This window comes from Salmo trutta, unplaced genomic scaffold, assembly GCF_901001165.1.
Source record: "Salmo trutta unplaced genomic scaffold, fSalTru1.1, whole genome shotgun sequence".
In the NCBI taxonomy this organism is placed as follows: Eukaryota; Metazoa; Chordata; class Actinopteri; order Salmoniformes; family Salmonidae; genus Salmo; species Salmo trutta.
Window position 1 is genome coordinate 365,770 of NW_021823154.1, and position 17,324 is coordinate 383,093.

Below are 17,324 nucleotides of genomic sequence, written 5' to 3' on the forward strand. Positions count from 1 at the left end.
ACTATCCATTCTACCATTAGGTTGGTACCCCAACACTGTTGCTATCCATTCTACCATTAGGATGGTACCCCAACACTGTTACTATCCATTCTACCATTAGGTTGGTACCCCAACACTGTTACTATCCATTCTACCATTAGGTTGGTACCCCAACACTGTTACTATCCATTCTACCATTAGGTTGGTACCCCAACACTGTTACTATCCATTCTACCATTAGGTTGGTACCCCAACACTGTTACTATCCATTCTACCATTAGGTTGTTACCCCAACACTGTTACTATCCATTCTACCATTAGGTTGGTACCCCAACACTGTTACTATCCATTCTACCATTAGGTTGGTACCCCAACACTGTTACTATCCATTCTACCATTAGGATGGTACCCCAACACTGTTACTATCCATTCTACCATTAGGTTGGTACCCCAACACTGTTGATCTGAAGCAGTGAACAAAGACAGGGGTCCAGCTCCCCAAGAATGTTGATCATCCTGGAACTAGACTCAGTTCCTTTTCTCAACACCATGTCGATGATGTCACGTGCCTTCTCTGCCCTCTCAGCTATCCCCTTTAGTGAGTACAATTCCTCACTTCCTTCAGACAGAGTGAGTTGTAATCCCATAAAGAATCGAAGGAAGGTCTTTGGTCAAGATGTCAATGTGGTGATGTGTATCTTTGACTAGCCTGACTATCAGCCTCCCCATCTGTATAGGACAAGAGATCATTCCAGTTCATTCCCTTAATTGCATTTTCAAAACCATGTTTAGGTCCCGTGTGACTCAGTTGGTAGAGCATGGTGTTTGCAACGCCAGGGTTGTGGGTTCGATTCCCACGTACGGAGAAAAAAAGTCGCTCTGCTAAATGACTAAAATGTAAATGTATGTTGTGGAAATTCTTCCACACAGAGACACTCGAAGTCAATCTGAAATGAATCATTGTTTATTGTCAGCGAGCTGGAGAGGTTTCAACCAATCAGGATCTCTCCCTGGTCAGACCCAACTCAATGTACCATAGAACACATGTCAATCAGGATCTCTCCCTGGTCAGACCCAACTCAATGTACCATAGAACACATGTCAATCAGGATCTCTCCCTGGTCAGACCCAACTCAATGTACCATAGAACACATGTCAATCAGGATCTCTCCCTGGTCAGACCCAACTCAATGTACCATAGAACACATGTCAATCAGGAGCTCTCCCTGGTCAGACCCAGCAGTTGTCTTATAAACGGCTATACACAGACAAGTTATATTTGCATGATTTAGCATAATTAATGAATCATTACTGTTATGTTCCATTCATGTGACCGACCAGTACTGGTTCATAACATTTAATTGACCAACACCTCACCAGTCTTCTTCTCTCTAAGCTGAGACCTTGAAACTGAGATATCTCCTTCTCAAAACAACGTCTGGGCTTACTGCCAAATTACAGCTACTGATAGTGAGGATTTGTACAGTCAGACACTTGATGAACACACAAATTAGTTTATAGAACAGCACATTAATAAAACACAGATATTTGTTAAAAGAATAGCACAAACATAAACATTTCCCTTACAATAATTTAAGTGTCTTTGTCCACAGACTAGGAGACAGGCCTCAGCACCTTCAGATTAGGTGAAGAAGTGTCTTTGTCCACAGACTAGGAGACAGGCCTCAGCATCTTCAGATTAGGTGAAGAAGTGTCTTTGTCCACAGACTAGGAGACAGGCCTCAGCATCTTCAGATTAGGTGAAGAAGTGTCTTTGTCCACAGACTAGGAGACAGGCCTCAGCATCTTCAGATTAGGTGAAGAAGTGTCTTTGTCCACAGACTAGGAGACAGGCCTCAGCATCTTCAGATTAGGTGAAGAAGTGTCTTTGTCCACAGACTAGGAGACAGGCCTCAGCATCTTCAGATTAGGTGCTACAAAACAGAGGATGGAGGAGAAGGGAAGAGAGAGATCAGAAAGTATGGAGAAGAATGAGGAGTGAGATACACCTGAGATAATGATGTGATGATGGTCCTATGATACACCTGAGATAATGATGTGATGATGGTCCTATAATACACCTGAGATAATGATGTGATGATGGTCCTATGATACACCTGAGATAATGATGTGATGATGGTCCTATGATACACCTGAGATAATGATGTGATGGTTCTATGATACACCTGAGATAATGATGTGATGATGGTTCTATGATACACCTGAGATAATGATGTGATGATGGTCCTATGATACACCTGAGATAATGATGTGATGATGGTCCTATGATACACCTGAGATAATGATGTGATGATGATGGTTCTATGATACACCTGAGATAATGATGTGATAATGGTCCTATGATACACCTGAGATAATGATGTGATGATGGTCCTATGATACACCTGAGATAATGATGTGATGATGGTCCTATGATACACCTGAGATAATGATGTGATGATGGTCCTATGATACACCTGAGATAATGATGTGGTGATGATCCTATGATACACCTGAGATAATGATGTGATGATGGTCCTATGATAGAACTATAATAAGAGTCATTTATTACAGACAGCAACACAAAAACATGCTTCCATTCTGAAAAAGACTTTCTCTTTGATCTGGGTAGCTATGTTTTTATTTGACCTATATTTAATCATTCCACATATTCAAGGGAGGGAGAAAAGAAAACGCTCTTACCTAGATTCACTCAAGTACTTAACAAGATGGTGTTCATGTTCAATGAGAGCTTTGAGACAAGCTCCCGTCACTTCTGGTCCTTTAGGGAGGACTGATCTCAGTAGTTCTCTCATTCGGTCCTGTTCAGTTGTTTCAGCTTTTATTCTGGAGTACTCTTCATCACCAATCATGCTCTTTGACGACAGAACATCTGCTATTGGCATTGGGTTTTTGACTCCCTGAATGAGTATAGCCCTGTGTTTCTTCAGAAACTCCTCAGCAGGAATCCCAGGGAGTGTTAATGCTGAAGGGGGGTGAATTAAATGAATATGTCTTTAGGGTGAACAGCAGAATTAAACCATTTTTTTGTCTTCCTATAAGTCATTGAAAGTAGATGCCCTTTTCCGGTTATTGAATTGGAATTACAGTTTACTTCCTGAATTGACTGTTTTTTCCCCCCAGTCTCTCTTTTCCTGTCCTCACGGTTTTGACCCTTGCCTGTCCTGACTCTGAGCCCGCCTGCCTGACCACTCTGCCTGTCCTGACTCTGAGCCCGCCTGCCTGACCACTCTGCCTGTCCTGACTCTGAGCCCGCCTGCCTGACCACTCTGCCTGTCCTGACTCTGAGCCCGCCTGCCTGACCACTCTGCCTGTCCTGACTCTGAGCCCGCCTGCCTGACCACTCTGCCCGTCCTGCCTCTGAGCCCGCCTGCCTGACTACTCTGCCTGTCCCTGACCCTGCCTGCTGATCTGTACCTTTTGCACCCTCTCTGGATTACTGACCCCTGCCTTGACCGGTCTTTGCCTGCCCCTGTTACAATAAACAGTGTTACTTGGACAGTCTGCATCTGGGTCTTACCTTGGTTCTGATAGTACTCATCTGAAAGATAAACAACATGAGGTTATATCACTATAAATAGCATCTGGTACAAAAGTACAAAGAGATGATTGACATGTGCTCCTACCTCGTGATACAATTTCTTTCCATACTGTCCTCTCATCATCACTGAATAACTCCATCTCAATGTCAATCCCTGTCATTTTCACAACCGCCCTGAAAAAGCTTGGTGTGGTGTCTCTATGTATGAGCTGAATCCTCTGGAGGGACATGGAGAGAGAGACTGCTTTAGCAATGTAAACATGTTTCCCATGCCAATAAAGCCATTTGAATTGAATTGAGAGCGAGAGAGATCAATGCATAGAAATGTGACTTAATGTCAGATTCATGTTCTTAGTCTACTAAAACTGTACCGGTGGATTGATGGCGGTAGAACAGGGAATGTTCAGTCTGAAGGAACTATTCAGTTTGAAGGACTGCTCTGGTCTTGTGTTAGGAAACCTTTTAGACCCTTGAAACTTTGATTCCTGTTGTTCCACAGCCTGCGAAACGAGGCATGGAATACACAGCCAGTCAATGTACAGTCTGATTCAAACATTATTCAGAAAACTAGCAACACACTTATCTTCATTTAATGAGGGTCAACATAAACTGCACCACTGGTTAGTTAAGGTCATCTCTATAATAATGGTACCTCACCTGTATTTGGCCGGGGTTACTGGGGAACAGGTATAGGCGTGGAATTAGTGTTTCCTTCATCACTGTCAGATAGAGCATCAGCTCACAGTGGACATCGACGTTCCAAGAAAAGATATAGCTCAGTATAACAGAGATAGCTGAGAACTTGGGATGGAGAATCTTAGCATGGAATCTGGTGACCTCATGCACTTCCTCTAAAGACACTCCATGTTCCTCTACATGAAGAATCTTCATCTCATTCCTCAGGGAAGGGTTGGTCCCTGAACAACACAATAAAAAGGAGACAGAAAGACAAATATTGTATTATTCATCCAACTAAAACACAAAGAATATGCAGTACCAGATCACAGTAAACTCAAACTCCCAGAATAGTTCATTCATTCATTCATTCAGGAAGTGAAAGTCAGTTACATGGAAATGTCTTTCTGAATACTATTTCTATATGGTTTTACCTAAACAGACACAGTGTGGCAGATGAACTTCCTCCAGTTCACCTAACTCCATAGTGATGTCCAGCAATGGACCACCTTGTGTGTACTGCATGTCTTTCAGAAGTTGACTGTAGGGTTCCCAGTTCCTGAAGTGATACTTCAGAATGACATCTCTCTCACACAGCCAGCGGAGCCCAGACACTGTGCACTCATAACTCCCTTTGGGTGTCCTGTGTCTGAGGGCAACAACAAGATATGGTAGAGAGGGTCAATGGTCAAATGGAGAGGTTGGATTAGAAGACTATTCCCAAAGGTAATGGGGAAATACACTAGCAGGTGGAATGAAATGTTAAAAGTAGTTATTTTACCTGAACATTGTCACTCCCTGGACAGTGGAAGTCAAGGGTTCAATCTGAAGCCAGTGTGTGGAGTCCTGAACAAGGACAAGCATGTCAGTAATACATATGGGGCCTGTTTCCTGGATACAGATTGACTCTAGTGCTGGACTAAAAAGCATGCTCAATGGAAGTTTCAATAGAAAGTTCTTTAATGTCCAGGACTCGACTTAATCTGTGTCTGGGAAACTGGCCAATTAATCCAAGTAACTAATCTAATGTACTTATTCAATGTTACATGGAATGCTGGTGATTCATCAATTAAACTGTCTAATGACAAAATATGACAACAGCTAAAATCCTGCATGACTACAAGCAGAACACAGGACTGTCTATATCCCAGTATGAATGGTTGGTCAGTACACACCTGGCTTTGAGACTGTGTTTATATTACTAAAGCAGAACACAGGACTGTCTATATCCCAGTATGAATGGTTGGTCAGTACACACCTGGCTTTGAGACTGTGTTTATATTACTAAAGCAGAACACAGGACTGTCTATATCCCAGTATGAATGGTTGGTCAGTACACACCTGGCTTTGAGACTGTACCTGACTCCTGCAGGTATGTAAAAGTAAGAATTAACATTATGACTTACCTCAACATGGTCACAAGTCTTACAGCTCTGAGGAATCCCTGAAGTCAAAAGGTATTGTTATTTAAAATGGACAATCTCATGTAATAATGAATGAATTATTATTAAATAGACTTGTAATAAAAATGAATATAAGTGATCAACAGTCTCAGAATGTACACTCATTAGCATACCATAATCTGACATTAGTGTTATATTAATTAATGTTTGTGGAAGCATGTTTTGTAGATGTTGGGGGTCTGATTTCTGGTAGATCCTAGGATAAGAGCTTAAAGGTAGAGTCAGATAAATGATGATGTACGAGCAGCACCACAGATATTGTGATGAGTAAGATGCTTGACTTCTCTCTCACACAGTCACACACAGTATCTGCCCATGTGGAAGGGTTCTCTTCACTCTCTTACAGAGTGGTAGCCACGGGACCAAAACAGCAGAGAAGTTTAGCCTTGTGCTCCAACACTCTTAGTTGTTGTAGAAATTGACCCACTATGCTGTTTACTTTGTGCATCTACGTCATATTGCTGACTCTACCTTTTAAGTTTGTTTTGACCAAATAGATCATGATTGTTTTCCTTGCCTGGGACTCAAGTATAATGAACACTTTAATCGTATTGATTTCAAAACAATTATCAGTTAACACTCACATTTCCCAGGTCCAGGCTTGATCCAACACTCTCCACCATGGTCTTTGGTGTTCTCAGGTCCAGGCTTGATACAACTCTCTCCACCATGGTTGTCACATCCTGACCAGTAAAAGAGGTTGTTTGTTATTGTAGTTTGGTCAGGGCGTGGCAGGGGGTATTTCTTTAGTGTGTTTCGGGGTTGTTGGGTAAATGTTCTATGTTAGTGTATTTCTATGTTAGATCTAGTATGTCTATTTCTATGTGGAGTTAATTGGGTTGACCTTCAATTGGAGGCAGGTGCTCCTCGTTGCCTCTAATTGAAGGTCCTATTTATAGGGGTGTTTGTTCCATGGGGTTTTGTGGGTAGTTGTTTCCTGTTTTGTGTTGGTTGCACCTGACAGGACTGTTTGTAGTCGTTTGTTTTGAATACGTGTTTGTTTTGGATTTCCTTCTTAATAAAAAGAAGATGAGTGTACACATTCCCGCTGCGTTTTGGTCCACTCACTACGACGAACGTGACAGAACTACCCACCAAAAGAGGACTAAGCAGCGGAGGAAGGAGCAGCAGGAAAAATACAAGGAGTCATGCACTTGGGAAGAGATCCAAGCTGGAGAGGGACCATGGAGGAAGGCTGGAGAGGACCGGGAACGCTACACGGGAACACGGCTGGCAAGGAAGCCTGAGAGGCTTCGGGACGATTGGCTAGGTCAGGCAGTAGACCTGAGTCAACTTCCCGTGCTTACTATGGGGAGCATTTGGAGGTGAGAGCGCTGTTGTATGCGGAAGTGAGCACGATCTCACCCATCCGCACGCACAGTCTGGTGCGAGCGATACCAGCCCCTCGTAAGTGCCGTGCTAGACCTCCAGTGCGTCTCCAGGGTCCAATAAGTCCTGTTCCTGCCCCTCGCACTAGCCATGTAGTGCGTGTCTCTAGTGTGGTACCTCCAGTACCAGCCCCACGCAGCAGGCCTCCAGTGCGTCAGCCCAGTCCAGTACGTCCTGTTCCTGCTCTTCGCACTAGCCCTGTGGTGCGTGTCACTAGTCTGGCGCCTCCTAAGCCAGTCCCACGCATCAAGCCTGTCAGTCCGGCGACAGTTCCCCATCCGGGGCTTCCGGCGACAGTTCCCCGTCCGGGGCTTCCGGCGACAGTTCCCAGTCCGGAACCGACAGAAACGGCCCACCGGCCCGGAACCGACAGAGAAGGCCCACCAGCCCGGAACCGACGGCCCACCGGCCCGGAACCGACGGCCCACCGGCCCGGAACCGACGGCCCACCGGCCCGGAACCGACAGAGACGGCCCACCGGCCCTGGGTCTCCAGAGATGCGCCTCGGCCCGAGGTGTCCAGCGACGCGCCTTAGCCCAGAGTAGGGGTATACAGTCATGAGCCTGAGCCACCTCCGTGGGAGGGGGGAGGGGATGTAGCACAAGAACCGTCAGTGACGGTGGCCACCCTCCCTTTAGTTTAGGATTATTTTTGTTTTGGGGTTTATTTCTGTTTTTGTTTTAGGTGCATCCGGGGTTTGCACCTTTGGGGGGGTGGTACTGTCACGCCCTGACCAGTAAAAGGGGTTGTTTGTTATTGTAGTTTGGTCAGGGCGTGGCAGGGGGTGTTTGTTTAGTGTGTTTCGGGGTTGTTGGGGTAATGTTCTATGTTAGTGTATTTCTATGTTGGATCTAGTATGGCTATTTCTATGTGGAGTTAATTGGGTTGACCTTCAATTGGAGGCAGCTGCTCCTCGTTGCCTCTAATTGAAGGTCCTATTTATAGGGGTGTTTGTTCCATGGGGTTTTGTGGGTAGTTGTTTCCTGACAGGACTGTTTGTAGTCGTTTGTTTTGAATACATGTTTGTTTTGGATTTCCTTCTTAATAAAAAGAAGATAAGTATACACATTCCCGCTGTGTTTTTGTCCACTCACTACGACGAACGTGACAACGGTATCTGGTGTTCTCAGGTCCAGGCTTGATACAACTCTCTCCACCATGGTCTCTGGTGTTCTCAGGTCCAGGGTTGATCCAACTCTCTCCACCATGGTCTCTGGTGTTGGTAAAGCAGAAGGATAGACTGTGAATAAACTAAATACAACTTATAAAGGCTTTATATTGCATACATACAGTCTTCATAAGACATACAAGTTTATAAGGGGTGAGAGAACAACTCCCTAAGTAGGGCGCGTTGCCTAAATGTGACATAACCCACTATGTCAACTTTCATATAGGCAATACCGACAGGTGACATTGCATATCTTGAGGAAAGACCTTAGAGATGTGAAGTCACCAGGTAGTGATTAGAGAGAGACTGACACATTTAACAGACTGAAATTAAATAGGACAGGAATCTACTAACACATTAAAACACACCACTACTACTAATGTAACTGTCTGTAGGTCCAACAGAACACATTAAAACACACCACTACTACTAATCTAACTGTCTGTAGGTCCAACAGAACACATTAAAACACACCACTACTACTAATCTAACTGTAGGAATGATTCCAGAGGAAAACAAATGATGAAACATTGCTATGACTCACCTCTGAATGTGTTGGTCATCTATCTGACACAGGGTCACTGAGGATGAGTAAATCCTGAACCCAGGATAGAGGGGTTCAGTGAATGTGGTGTGTTCTGTGTGAAGGTGTGTCAGTGTACCAGAGGAGAACACACTATAGAAGGACAAAGTACCAGCTGGCCAGTCCAGATACACTCCAACTCTGTTAGAATCAGGACCAGACATGAATCTGATTCCAGCATCGTTAAATTCACAAGCACCAATATAGCAGATTAAACACCAGGACTTCTTATTGCCTCCAATTCTACAGTCTCTCCCCCCTCCCTTCCTGTTCATTCCTTTGTACACCACACCAATGTCAGCCCTGTTATCATCCCTCTCCACCTCCCAGTAAAAACGAGATCCAGATAAGCCTTCTCTGCAGAGAACTTGGGAACTACAGTCAAATCTGTCTGGATGGTCTTCATAATGCTGCGTCTCCTCTACACATGTCAACTTCCTGTTCCCTTCAGACAGGATCAGGAATTGGTTTACTGTATTTGGGTCCAGGGTGAGATGACAGGCGTCTGTAGACAAAATAAGATTTTAATCAAACCACATTTTCATATAAAATGTTGTTTTGTAGGTACAGAACAAGTATTGATTAGTTACTATGTTACTATAGTTCTGAATATGCAGTTAATTAGGATTGAAGAGACGTACATTTCCTCAGCCCTGATTTCAGCCTGCACTCTCCACCATGATCCACACTGTAGGAGAAACAGGTTAATGACTGACAAAGACCTAATAAAGCAGTCAACATTTAAACCATATTGTTGTGTTCTGGTGCACTATCCAAGTTTATTACTAGAGACATACAGGTATTCTACCCTACCTACTGCATACAGAATAGAGTACAATTCATTACTAGAGACATGCTGGTACTCTATCCTACCTACTGCATACAGAACGGAGTACAATTCATTACTAGAGACATACAGGTATTCTATACTACCTACTACCTACAGAACAGAGTACAATTCATTACTAGAGACATACAGGTATTCTACCCTACCTACTGCATACAGAACAGAGTACAATTCCAACAGGATATCAGAGATGCAGAAGAAGAGTATTCATGTGGTGATGATGTATGCTGTGTTGGAGTGCTCAGCCTGCTGGGTAAACGTCCCCTTAATTCTACCATCATGTCCTCATGTTACTGACCCTACTACACTACATATGACACAACCACTGCTCACACTATTAGGACATCTATTCTGACTTACTTCAGCTTCATCAGTTTATATGTGGGATCCACCAGAGCAGCTGAAAGCAGTCCTCCTACAGAGTCTCCTGGGTGATTGTAGCTCAGGTCCAGCTCTTTCAGGTGGGAGGGGTTTGACCTCAGAGCTGAAGACAGAGCAGCACAGCCCTCCTCTGTGACCAGACAGCCAGACAGCCTACAGAGAGACACACAACAGCTGTCTAGGTTGGTATATTGGTGTCAATCATCTTGTAGGACACCCATACATTTGTTCATGACACAAACATTGTGATGAAACATCAGATTTTCCGAGTATTTGTTTTACTAAGCTCAGTACCGACCTGACTGAAACAGCTGTACTTACCCCAGTGTGTGTAGTTTACAGTCTGGATCCTCCAGTCCAGCAGACAGCAGTGTAACTCCTGAGTCCTGCAGGTCATTGTCTCTCAGCTCCAGTTGTTTCAGTTGTGAGTTGGGCGAACTCAGGACTGAGGCCAGATCTGAACAGCAACCCTCTGTCAGACCACACTGACCTAGACTAGAGGGCAGAAGAGCACATGATTGACACATGTTTAAAACATCCACATAATAACTCATACTGAAGATATTTAACTCACACTAGTGTCTGTATGTTGCAGAGTGGACTGGTTAGTCCAACACAGAGCAGCTCCACTCCTCTGTCTCCCAGGTCATTGTAGCTGAGGTCCAGTTCTCTCAGGGGGGAGTTTGGTGTCTGCAGAGCTGAGGCCAGAGCCTCACAGGATTCATATGCGAGTTTACAGTGATCCAGTCTGGAGAGAGGAGATATGTCAATACACTGTTAAATATGCAAAACATTAAGACTAATGAGATGCATTAAGACAATAACAGAAGGACACATTATTAACCAATGTTAACTTTTTACAACCATTTTCATATTTCCATATATTTTTAGTATATGTTTTTACAAGATGAGTGATGAGAAGAGAATCATCCAGCTCATTGGGTCTCTACACCCCCCATATACCATGTCATTGGGAATCTCTCTACACCCCCCATATACCATGTCATTGGGAATCTCTCTACACCCCCATATACCATGTTATTGGGTCTCTCTCTACACCCCCCATATACCATGTCATTGGGTCTCTCTCTACACCCCCCATATACCATGTCATTGGGTCTCTCTCTACACCCCCCATATACCATGTCATTGGGTCTCTCTACACCCCCCATATACCATGTCATTGGGTCTCTCTCTACACCCCCCATATACCATGTCATTGGGTCTCTCTCTACACCCCCCATATACCATGTCATTGGGTCTCTCTCTACACCCCCCATATACCATGTCATTGGGAATCTCTCTACACCCCCCATATACCATGTCATTGGGTCTCTCTACACCCCCCATATACCATGTCATTGGGAATCTCTCTACACCCCCCATATGCCATGTCATTGGGTCTCTCTCTACACCCCCCATATACCATGTCATTGGGAATCTCTCTACACCCCCCATATGCCATGTCATTGGGTCTCTCTACACCCCCCCATATACCATGTCATTGGGTCTCTCTACACCCCCCATATACCATGTCATTGGGTCTCTCTCTACACCCCCCATATACCATGTCATTGGGTCTCTCTGCACCCCCCATATACCATGTCATTGGGTCTCTCTCTACACCCCCCATATACCATGTCATTGGGTCTCTACACCTCCCATATACCATGTCATTGGGTCTCTCTCTACACCCCCCATATACCATGTCATTGGGTCTCTCTACACCCCCCATATACCATGTCATTGGGAATCTCTCTACACCCCCCATATACCATGTCATTGGGTCTCTCTACACCCCCCATATACCATGTCATTGGGTCTCTCTCTACACCCCCCATATACCATGTCATTGGGAATCTCTCTACACCCCCCATATGCCATGTCATTGGGAATCTCTCTACACCCCCCATATACCATGTCATTGGGAATCTCTCTACACCCCCCATATGCCATGTCATTGGGAATCTCTCTACACCCCCCATATACCATGTCATGAAATATGCAGACAGACGGATTAAAAGTGTGTTTACATTGTAATACTTCTGACAGACAATTTCTAACTCCGCCCATAACTTCTGGAATTATATCCCAGAAAGCATGAATTATTGACTCATTGTTAGTTTTACACTTTAGACATGACTCTGTCGTTGTGCTGTACAATTTGTTAATTTTGTCTTGTGTAATAAACTCTATACATTAGTTTATACTGGATTAATCATATATTTTTGCTAACTTCAATTTTGTTAGTTATGTTCCAACATTCCCTCCATCTTGTGACCAATATCAGTTCTTTTTAAGTCTTGGTTCCTATTGTTTATATTTTTTACTAAAAACACAAACTAACTCACTCAATATATTTAACCTTAGTTTGATATATTTATCACATTTGATGAATGTTTCTGCATATTTACCAAGATTTTAAAATAATGTTAAAAACATAATAACACATAATAAATACAAATATATAAACAGCATAAAGACAGTGGATACTGAAGATATTTAACTCACACTAGTGTCTGTATGTTGCAGAGTGGACTGGTTAGTCCAACACAGAGCAGCTTCACTCCTCTGTCTCCCAGGTCATTGTAGCTGAGGTCCAGTTCTCTCAGGGGGGAGTTTGGTGTCTGCAGAGCTGAGGCCAGAGTCTCAAAGGATTCATATGTGAGTTCACAGCGATCCAGTCTGGAGAGAGAAGATATGTCAATACACTGTTAAATATGCAAAGCTTTAAGAATAATGAGATGCATTAAGACAATAACAGAAGGACATGATTAGACTGTGTTAAAAACATACTAACTCACTCAAGATATTTAACCTTAGTTTCATATATTTATCACATTTCATGTATGTTTCTGCATATTTACCAAGATGTTCAAATAATGTTAAAAACATAATAACATATAATTACTATAAATATATAAACACTATAAAGACAGTGGATACTGAAGATATTTAACTCACACTAGTGTCTGTATGTTGCAGAGTGGACTGGTTAGTCCAACACAGAGCAGCTCCATTCCTCTGTCTCCCAGGTCATTGTAGCTGAGGTCCAGTTCTCTCAGGGGGGAGTTCGGTGTCTGCAGAGCTGAGGCCAGAGTCTCACAGGATTCACATGTGAGTTTACAGTGATCCAGTCTGGAGAGAGGAGATAATCTGTTAGATATACAAATCCTTCATTATAATGATACTGTATACATCAACTCAATAACAGAACTTACAGTGCTCTCTTGCAGGTTTTCACTACCGGCAGCAACCTCTGATAACCTTTCTCTGATGTGTTGTATCTCTTCAGTTTAAACTTCTCCAACACCTCCTCTGACATCAGTAACAGGTAGGCCAGGGCTGAACATTGGTCAGGTTTTAGTTTTATTTCTGAAAGAGTTCCTGATTGCAGGGAGGTCTGCATGTCTTCAACTAGAGAGTTGGCACCAAGTTCATTCAGACAGTGGAACAAGTTGATGATCCTTTCTGGTGAGGATTCGTACTTGATCTTGTCTGAAAGGTATCTGACTGTTCTCTCAACTGTTTCCTCATTGCTCTGTGTTGTACTTCCTGTCTGTGTCAGAAGGCCTCGTAACAGATTCTGATTGGACTCCAGTGAGAGACCCAGAAGGAAGCGGAGGAACAGGTCCAGGTGTCCATTCTTACTCTTCAAGGCCTGGTCCACTGCTCTCCTGTGTAAGTCAGACAACTGGATTGACTCCTTCTCTTCATCACTAGTGGGGGAGAAAACATTTTCCTTCTTGTCCAGACATGATTCTAAAGCATGCACTGCTGCTAGAAACTCCTGAATGCTCAGATGCACAAAGCTGTAGACCTTGTCTTGGTACAGCCCAGATTCTTCTTTAAAGATCTCTGAACACAATGCTGAGTACTCTGATGCCTCTGTGACATCAAGGCCACACTCTCTCAGGTCCTCCTCATAGAAGATCAGGTTGCCCTTCTGCAGCTGTTGGAAAGCCAGCTTTGCCAGTTTCAGGATCATCTCTTTGTCTGACTGAGACCGTTCCTTTGGGTTTGTCTCTGTGGCTTTGTTGTACTTCTTGTTCTTCACAATGGTTTGGATGAGCATGAAGTGTGAGTACATCTGGGTCAGAGTTTTGGGGACTTCATCCTTCTCTGCCTCTTTCAGTATCATCTCAAGGACAGTGGCTGATATCCAACAGAAGACTGGCATGTGGCACATGATGTGGAGGCTCCTTGATGTCTTCATGTGTTTGATGATTTCATTGGCCAGATTCTGATCTGTGATTTTCTTCCTGAAATACTCCTCCTTCTGTGGATCATTGAACCCTCGTACCTCTGTCACCTGGGCAACACACTCAGGAGGGATCTGATTGGCTGCTGCTGGCCGTGAGGTTATCCAGACAAGAGCAGAGGGAAGCAGATTCCCCTCGATGAGGTTTGTCAGCAGCACGTCCACTGAGGTTGGCTTCGTGACATCACAGCACTTCTCATTGTTTTTGAAATCTAGAGGAAGTCGACACTCATCCAGACCATCAAAAATGAAAACAGTTTTGGTTTCACCATCTTCAATGCTGTCAATCTCTTTCAGCTCTGGGAAGTAGTGGGAAAGAAGTTGCATCAGACTGTATTGGTCCTTTTTCAGGTTCAGATCACGGAAAGGAAGAGGAAACATGAAATTAACGTCCTGATTTGCTTTTCCCTCTGCCCAGTCAAGGATGACCTTCTGCACAGAGACGGTTTTTCCAATGCCAGCGATTCCTTTTGTCAGCACAGTTCTGATAGGTTTGTCTTGTCCAGGTAAAGGCTTGAAGATGTCGTTGCATTTGATTGGTGTCTCTCGTGTGGTTTGTTTCTTGGATGCCATCTCTATCTGTCTAACCTCATGTTCATTATTGAGCCCTCCACTTCCACCCTCTGTGATGTAGAGCTCTGTGTAGATGTCCTTTAACAGACTTTGGTTTCCATGGTGTCCAATTCCTTCAGATATGTGTTGATACTTGTGTTTCAGTTTAGCCTTAATGTCTTGTTGGACTGTCAGCAGAGTTTGACCTGTAGGAAAACAATGAGAGTTGGGACTCATAAGTTTGTGTGTATGTGTTTTATAAGGGCCTTTGTACCGTTCTTTGTAATATTGTATGAAACACAGTCTTACTTCTTCTGTCCAGAAGGTTGTGTGTGATCTTTAATGCATCCTCACTGTCCAAACTCTCCACTTCCTTATTGTCATCTGGTAATGGTTCCTGGCTGAAAGCAGGTGGCTGATTCATTGATAGCAGGCTGGTTGTAGGGGACTCTGCTCTGGGCTTCTGAACACTGAACAAAACAGGGAGACAGATCACCTCATCAATATCTCATCAATACCTCATCTACATAATTTTAACAACTGTATAGTGGAACTTCTAGAAGTCCTGATGTTTCTTTATAAAGCTACAGTCTGCAATTGGTAAATCCATTTCTGGCTTTTAAATTAATGATATAGACCTACATTTTATGTAATTTGGGAACACTTTTCTCTTTAGTTTTATATCTTTAAGAGAACTGTATATTTTACATGTCATCTCTTACCTCTTAGAACTGGTGTCTTGAGTCATTTTGGAGGCAGTGGTCTCCTCCTCTCTCTCCCCAGAGAGACTCATTTTAGAGGCAGTGGTCTCCTCCTCTCTCTCCCCAGAGAGACTCATTTTAGAGGCAGTGGTCCCCTCCTCTCTCCCCCCAGAAAGACTCATTTTAGAGGCAGTGGTCCCCTCCTCTCTCTCCCCAGAAAGACTCGTTTTAGAGGCAGTGGTCTCCTCCTCTCTCTCCCCAGAGAGACTCATTTTAGATGTAAGTCACAGCTCACTCAGCTACAATAAGAAATAACAGAACAGTCAATATTTCTGAACATTGTTGAAGAACCATTAACAACACATTTACTGTCTGAGGTCAAAGAGTTAAATCAGACTTCATATTGTATTCAAACATACACAGTCCAATATGTTATTCATTTGATTTGACTTGGATCCCCATTAGCTGACATTTGTCAACATCTGTTGTCCCCAACTTAACCACTAGATGGAGCTGTAGACCTACAGCTCTACTCCATCTAACCACAACCGTAGAAACACAAACAAACCATCTATGGAGACAAATCCTCAGTATCATAACACCGGAATGCAACATCCATCCACTTATATCAGTACATCTGTAACAGCCTAAACATTACAAACCTTCTATTAGATCAAATAAGCCTCACGTAACTCCACACTCTCATAGAACTTGTTCTCAACTGGCCTACCTGGTTTAATAAAGGTGAAATAAAATAACAGACAGATTTTGGGCAGAGTAAATCCTCTCACTTCGCCTCTTCCTCTCTGTCCCAACTGACCTCAGAAACTTCTACAGACATGTATCAGAGAGGAAGATGCGAAGCGAGAGGTTTTACTCAGCGCAAACTCTGTCCATGAAAATAAGCCCAGGAAGTGAGGAGTTTGTTGAATTTGGTCAACAAAAAATGGAATTACTCATTCGCTACATGAGGCTTATTTGATTGAATAGAAGTTTCGGAATGATCAGGTTGTTAGGAGAGAAAATAACGACTTCATATCGGAGTTGTGCCTGTTGTCATAGAGATGGAGGACTCATGGATATAATCTGTTTTAGAACGGACATTGCTCTTGAGGCCTTCCACCATTTTAAAGTAGTCAACTGGGTGGGAATTCCTATGAGTTGGGAGCAATCAGACAATGAAGATGAAAATGTACTACTTTAAAATGGAGATATCCTCAATGGCACTGCCTATGCTGTCACAGAGCCTATAATGGCACAGATATAAAAATCAGTCCATTTATCTCTATGGCCTGTTGTTCACATGCGTATCTGCTCTCTCATTGGCTAGATGCTCCCACCGGATCTCGCCTCCTCCCATCTTTGAGGACATGCATTTCCATTGTTAGAGCGGTCACTTGAGTATCTTCTCAATATAATAGACAGTCTTTGCTTGCATGCAGGAACATTGGTACATTGTGGGAGGCAACCTGTCTGTCTAGGGAGACTAGTGATGAACAAGTTAGGCCTATTAGAAACATCACCATTTCCTGGCAGCATTTACCAGACAATGTATAGAAGGGAGAAAATAACAGAACATAATTTATGATGGTTTTTATTTTATTTTTGTTTTGGAATCAATTACTATAGTTTTAGTTTTTCAAATGAGTTTCTTAATTATTTTAGTTTCAGATTTGGTCACCTAATTACAAGTTTTAATAATTTAATAATGAATAAATAGAAATGTATATCACTAACCCACAATCATACACCCCCTTTTCTCC

The 17,324-nt window shown here is 43.2% G+C and overlaps 2 protein-coding genes across 2 annotated transcripts; both read right to left on the reverse strand.

Annotated features, from left to right (window-relative positions):
• Positions 1-1,863: 1,863 nt before the first annotated feature.
• LOC115189434 (NACHT, LRR and PYD domains-containing protein 1b allele 3-like) lies at positions 1,864-6,294 on the reverse strand. Its single transcript, XM_029748063.1, has 10 exons — positions 6,264-6,294; positions 5,623-5,660; positions 4,998-5,062; positions 4,651-4,865; positions 4,199-4,458; positions 3,913-4,041; positions 3,627-3,759; positions 3,521-3,541; positions 2,683-2,965; positions 1,864-1,913 (listed from the first exon to the last, which is right to left on the reverse strand). The coding sequence occupies exons 3-10, from the start codon at positions 5,003-5,005 to the stop codon at positions 1,907-1,909; spliced, it is 1,056 nt and encodes a 351-aa protein (XP_029603923.1). The 5' UTR covers positions 5,006-5,062; positions 5,623-5,660; positions 6,264-6,294; the 3' UTR covers positions 1,864-1,906.
• Positions 6,295-8,247: 1,953 nt separating this feature from the next.
• Positions 8,248-15,715, reverse strand: LOC115189407 (NACHT, LRR and PYD domains-containing protein 12; the record flags this gene model as incomplete). The annotated part of the gene is made up of 11 exons (XM_029748016.1): positions 15,583-15,715; positions 15,170-15,330; positions 13,269-15,066; positions 13,012-13,185; positions 12,559-12,732; positions 10,622-10,795; positions 10,369-10,542; positions 10,027-10,200; positions 9,461-9,507; positions 8,781-9,324; positions 8,248-8,281 (listed from the first exon to the last, which is right to left on the reverse strand). Coding segments are annotated over exons 1-11 (3,570 nt in total), but the record flags the coding sequence as incomplete, so codon positions are not given.
• Between the last annotated feature and the right edge of the window lie 1,609 nt (positions 15,716-17,324).

What these genes read in the sequence shown, in the direction of transcription:
- LOC115189434 (XM_029748063.1), bottom strand. An exon ending in CTACCGCCATCAATCCACCG is followed by an intron (nt 3,760 to 3,912) that starts GTACAGTTTTAG and finishes ATGTCCCTCCAG; the next exon opens with AGGATTCAGCTCATACATAG. An exon ending in TGAGTACTATCAGAACCAAG is followed by an intron (nt 2,966 to 3,520) that starts GTAAGACCCAGA and finishes ACCCCCCTTCAG; the next exon opens with CATTAACACTCCCTGGGATT.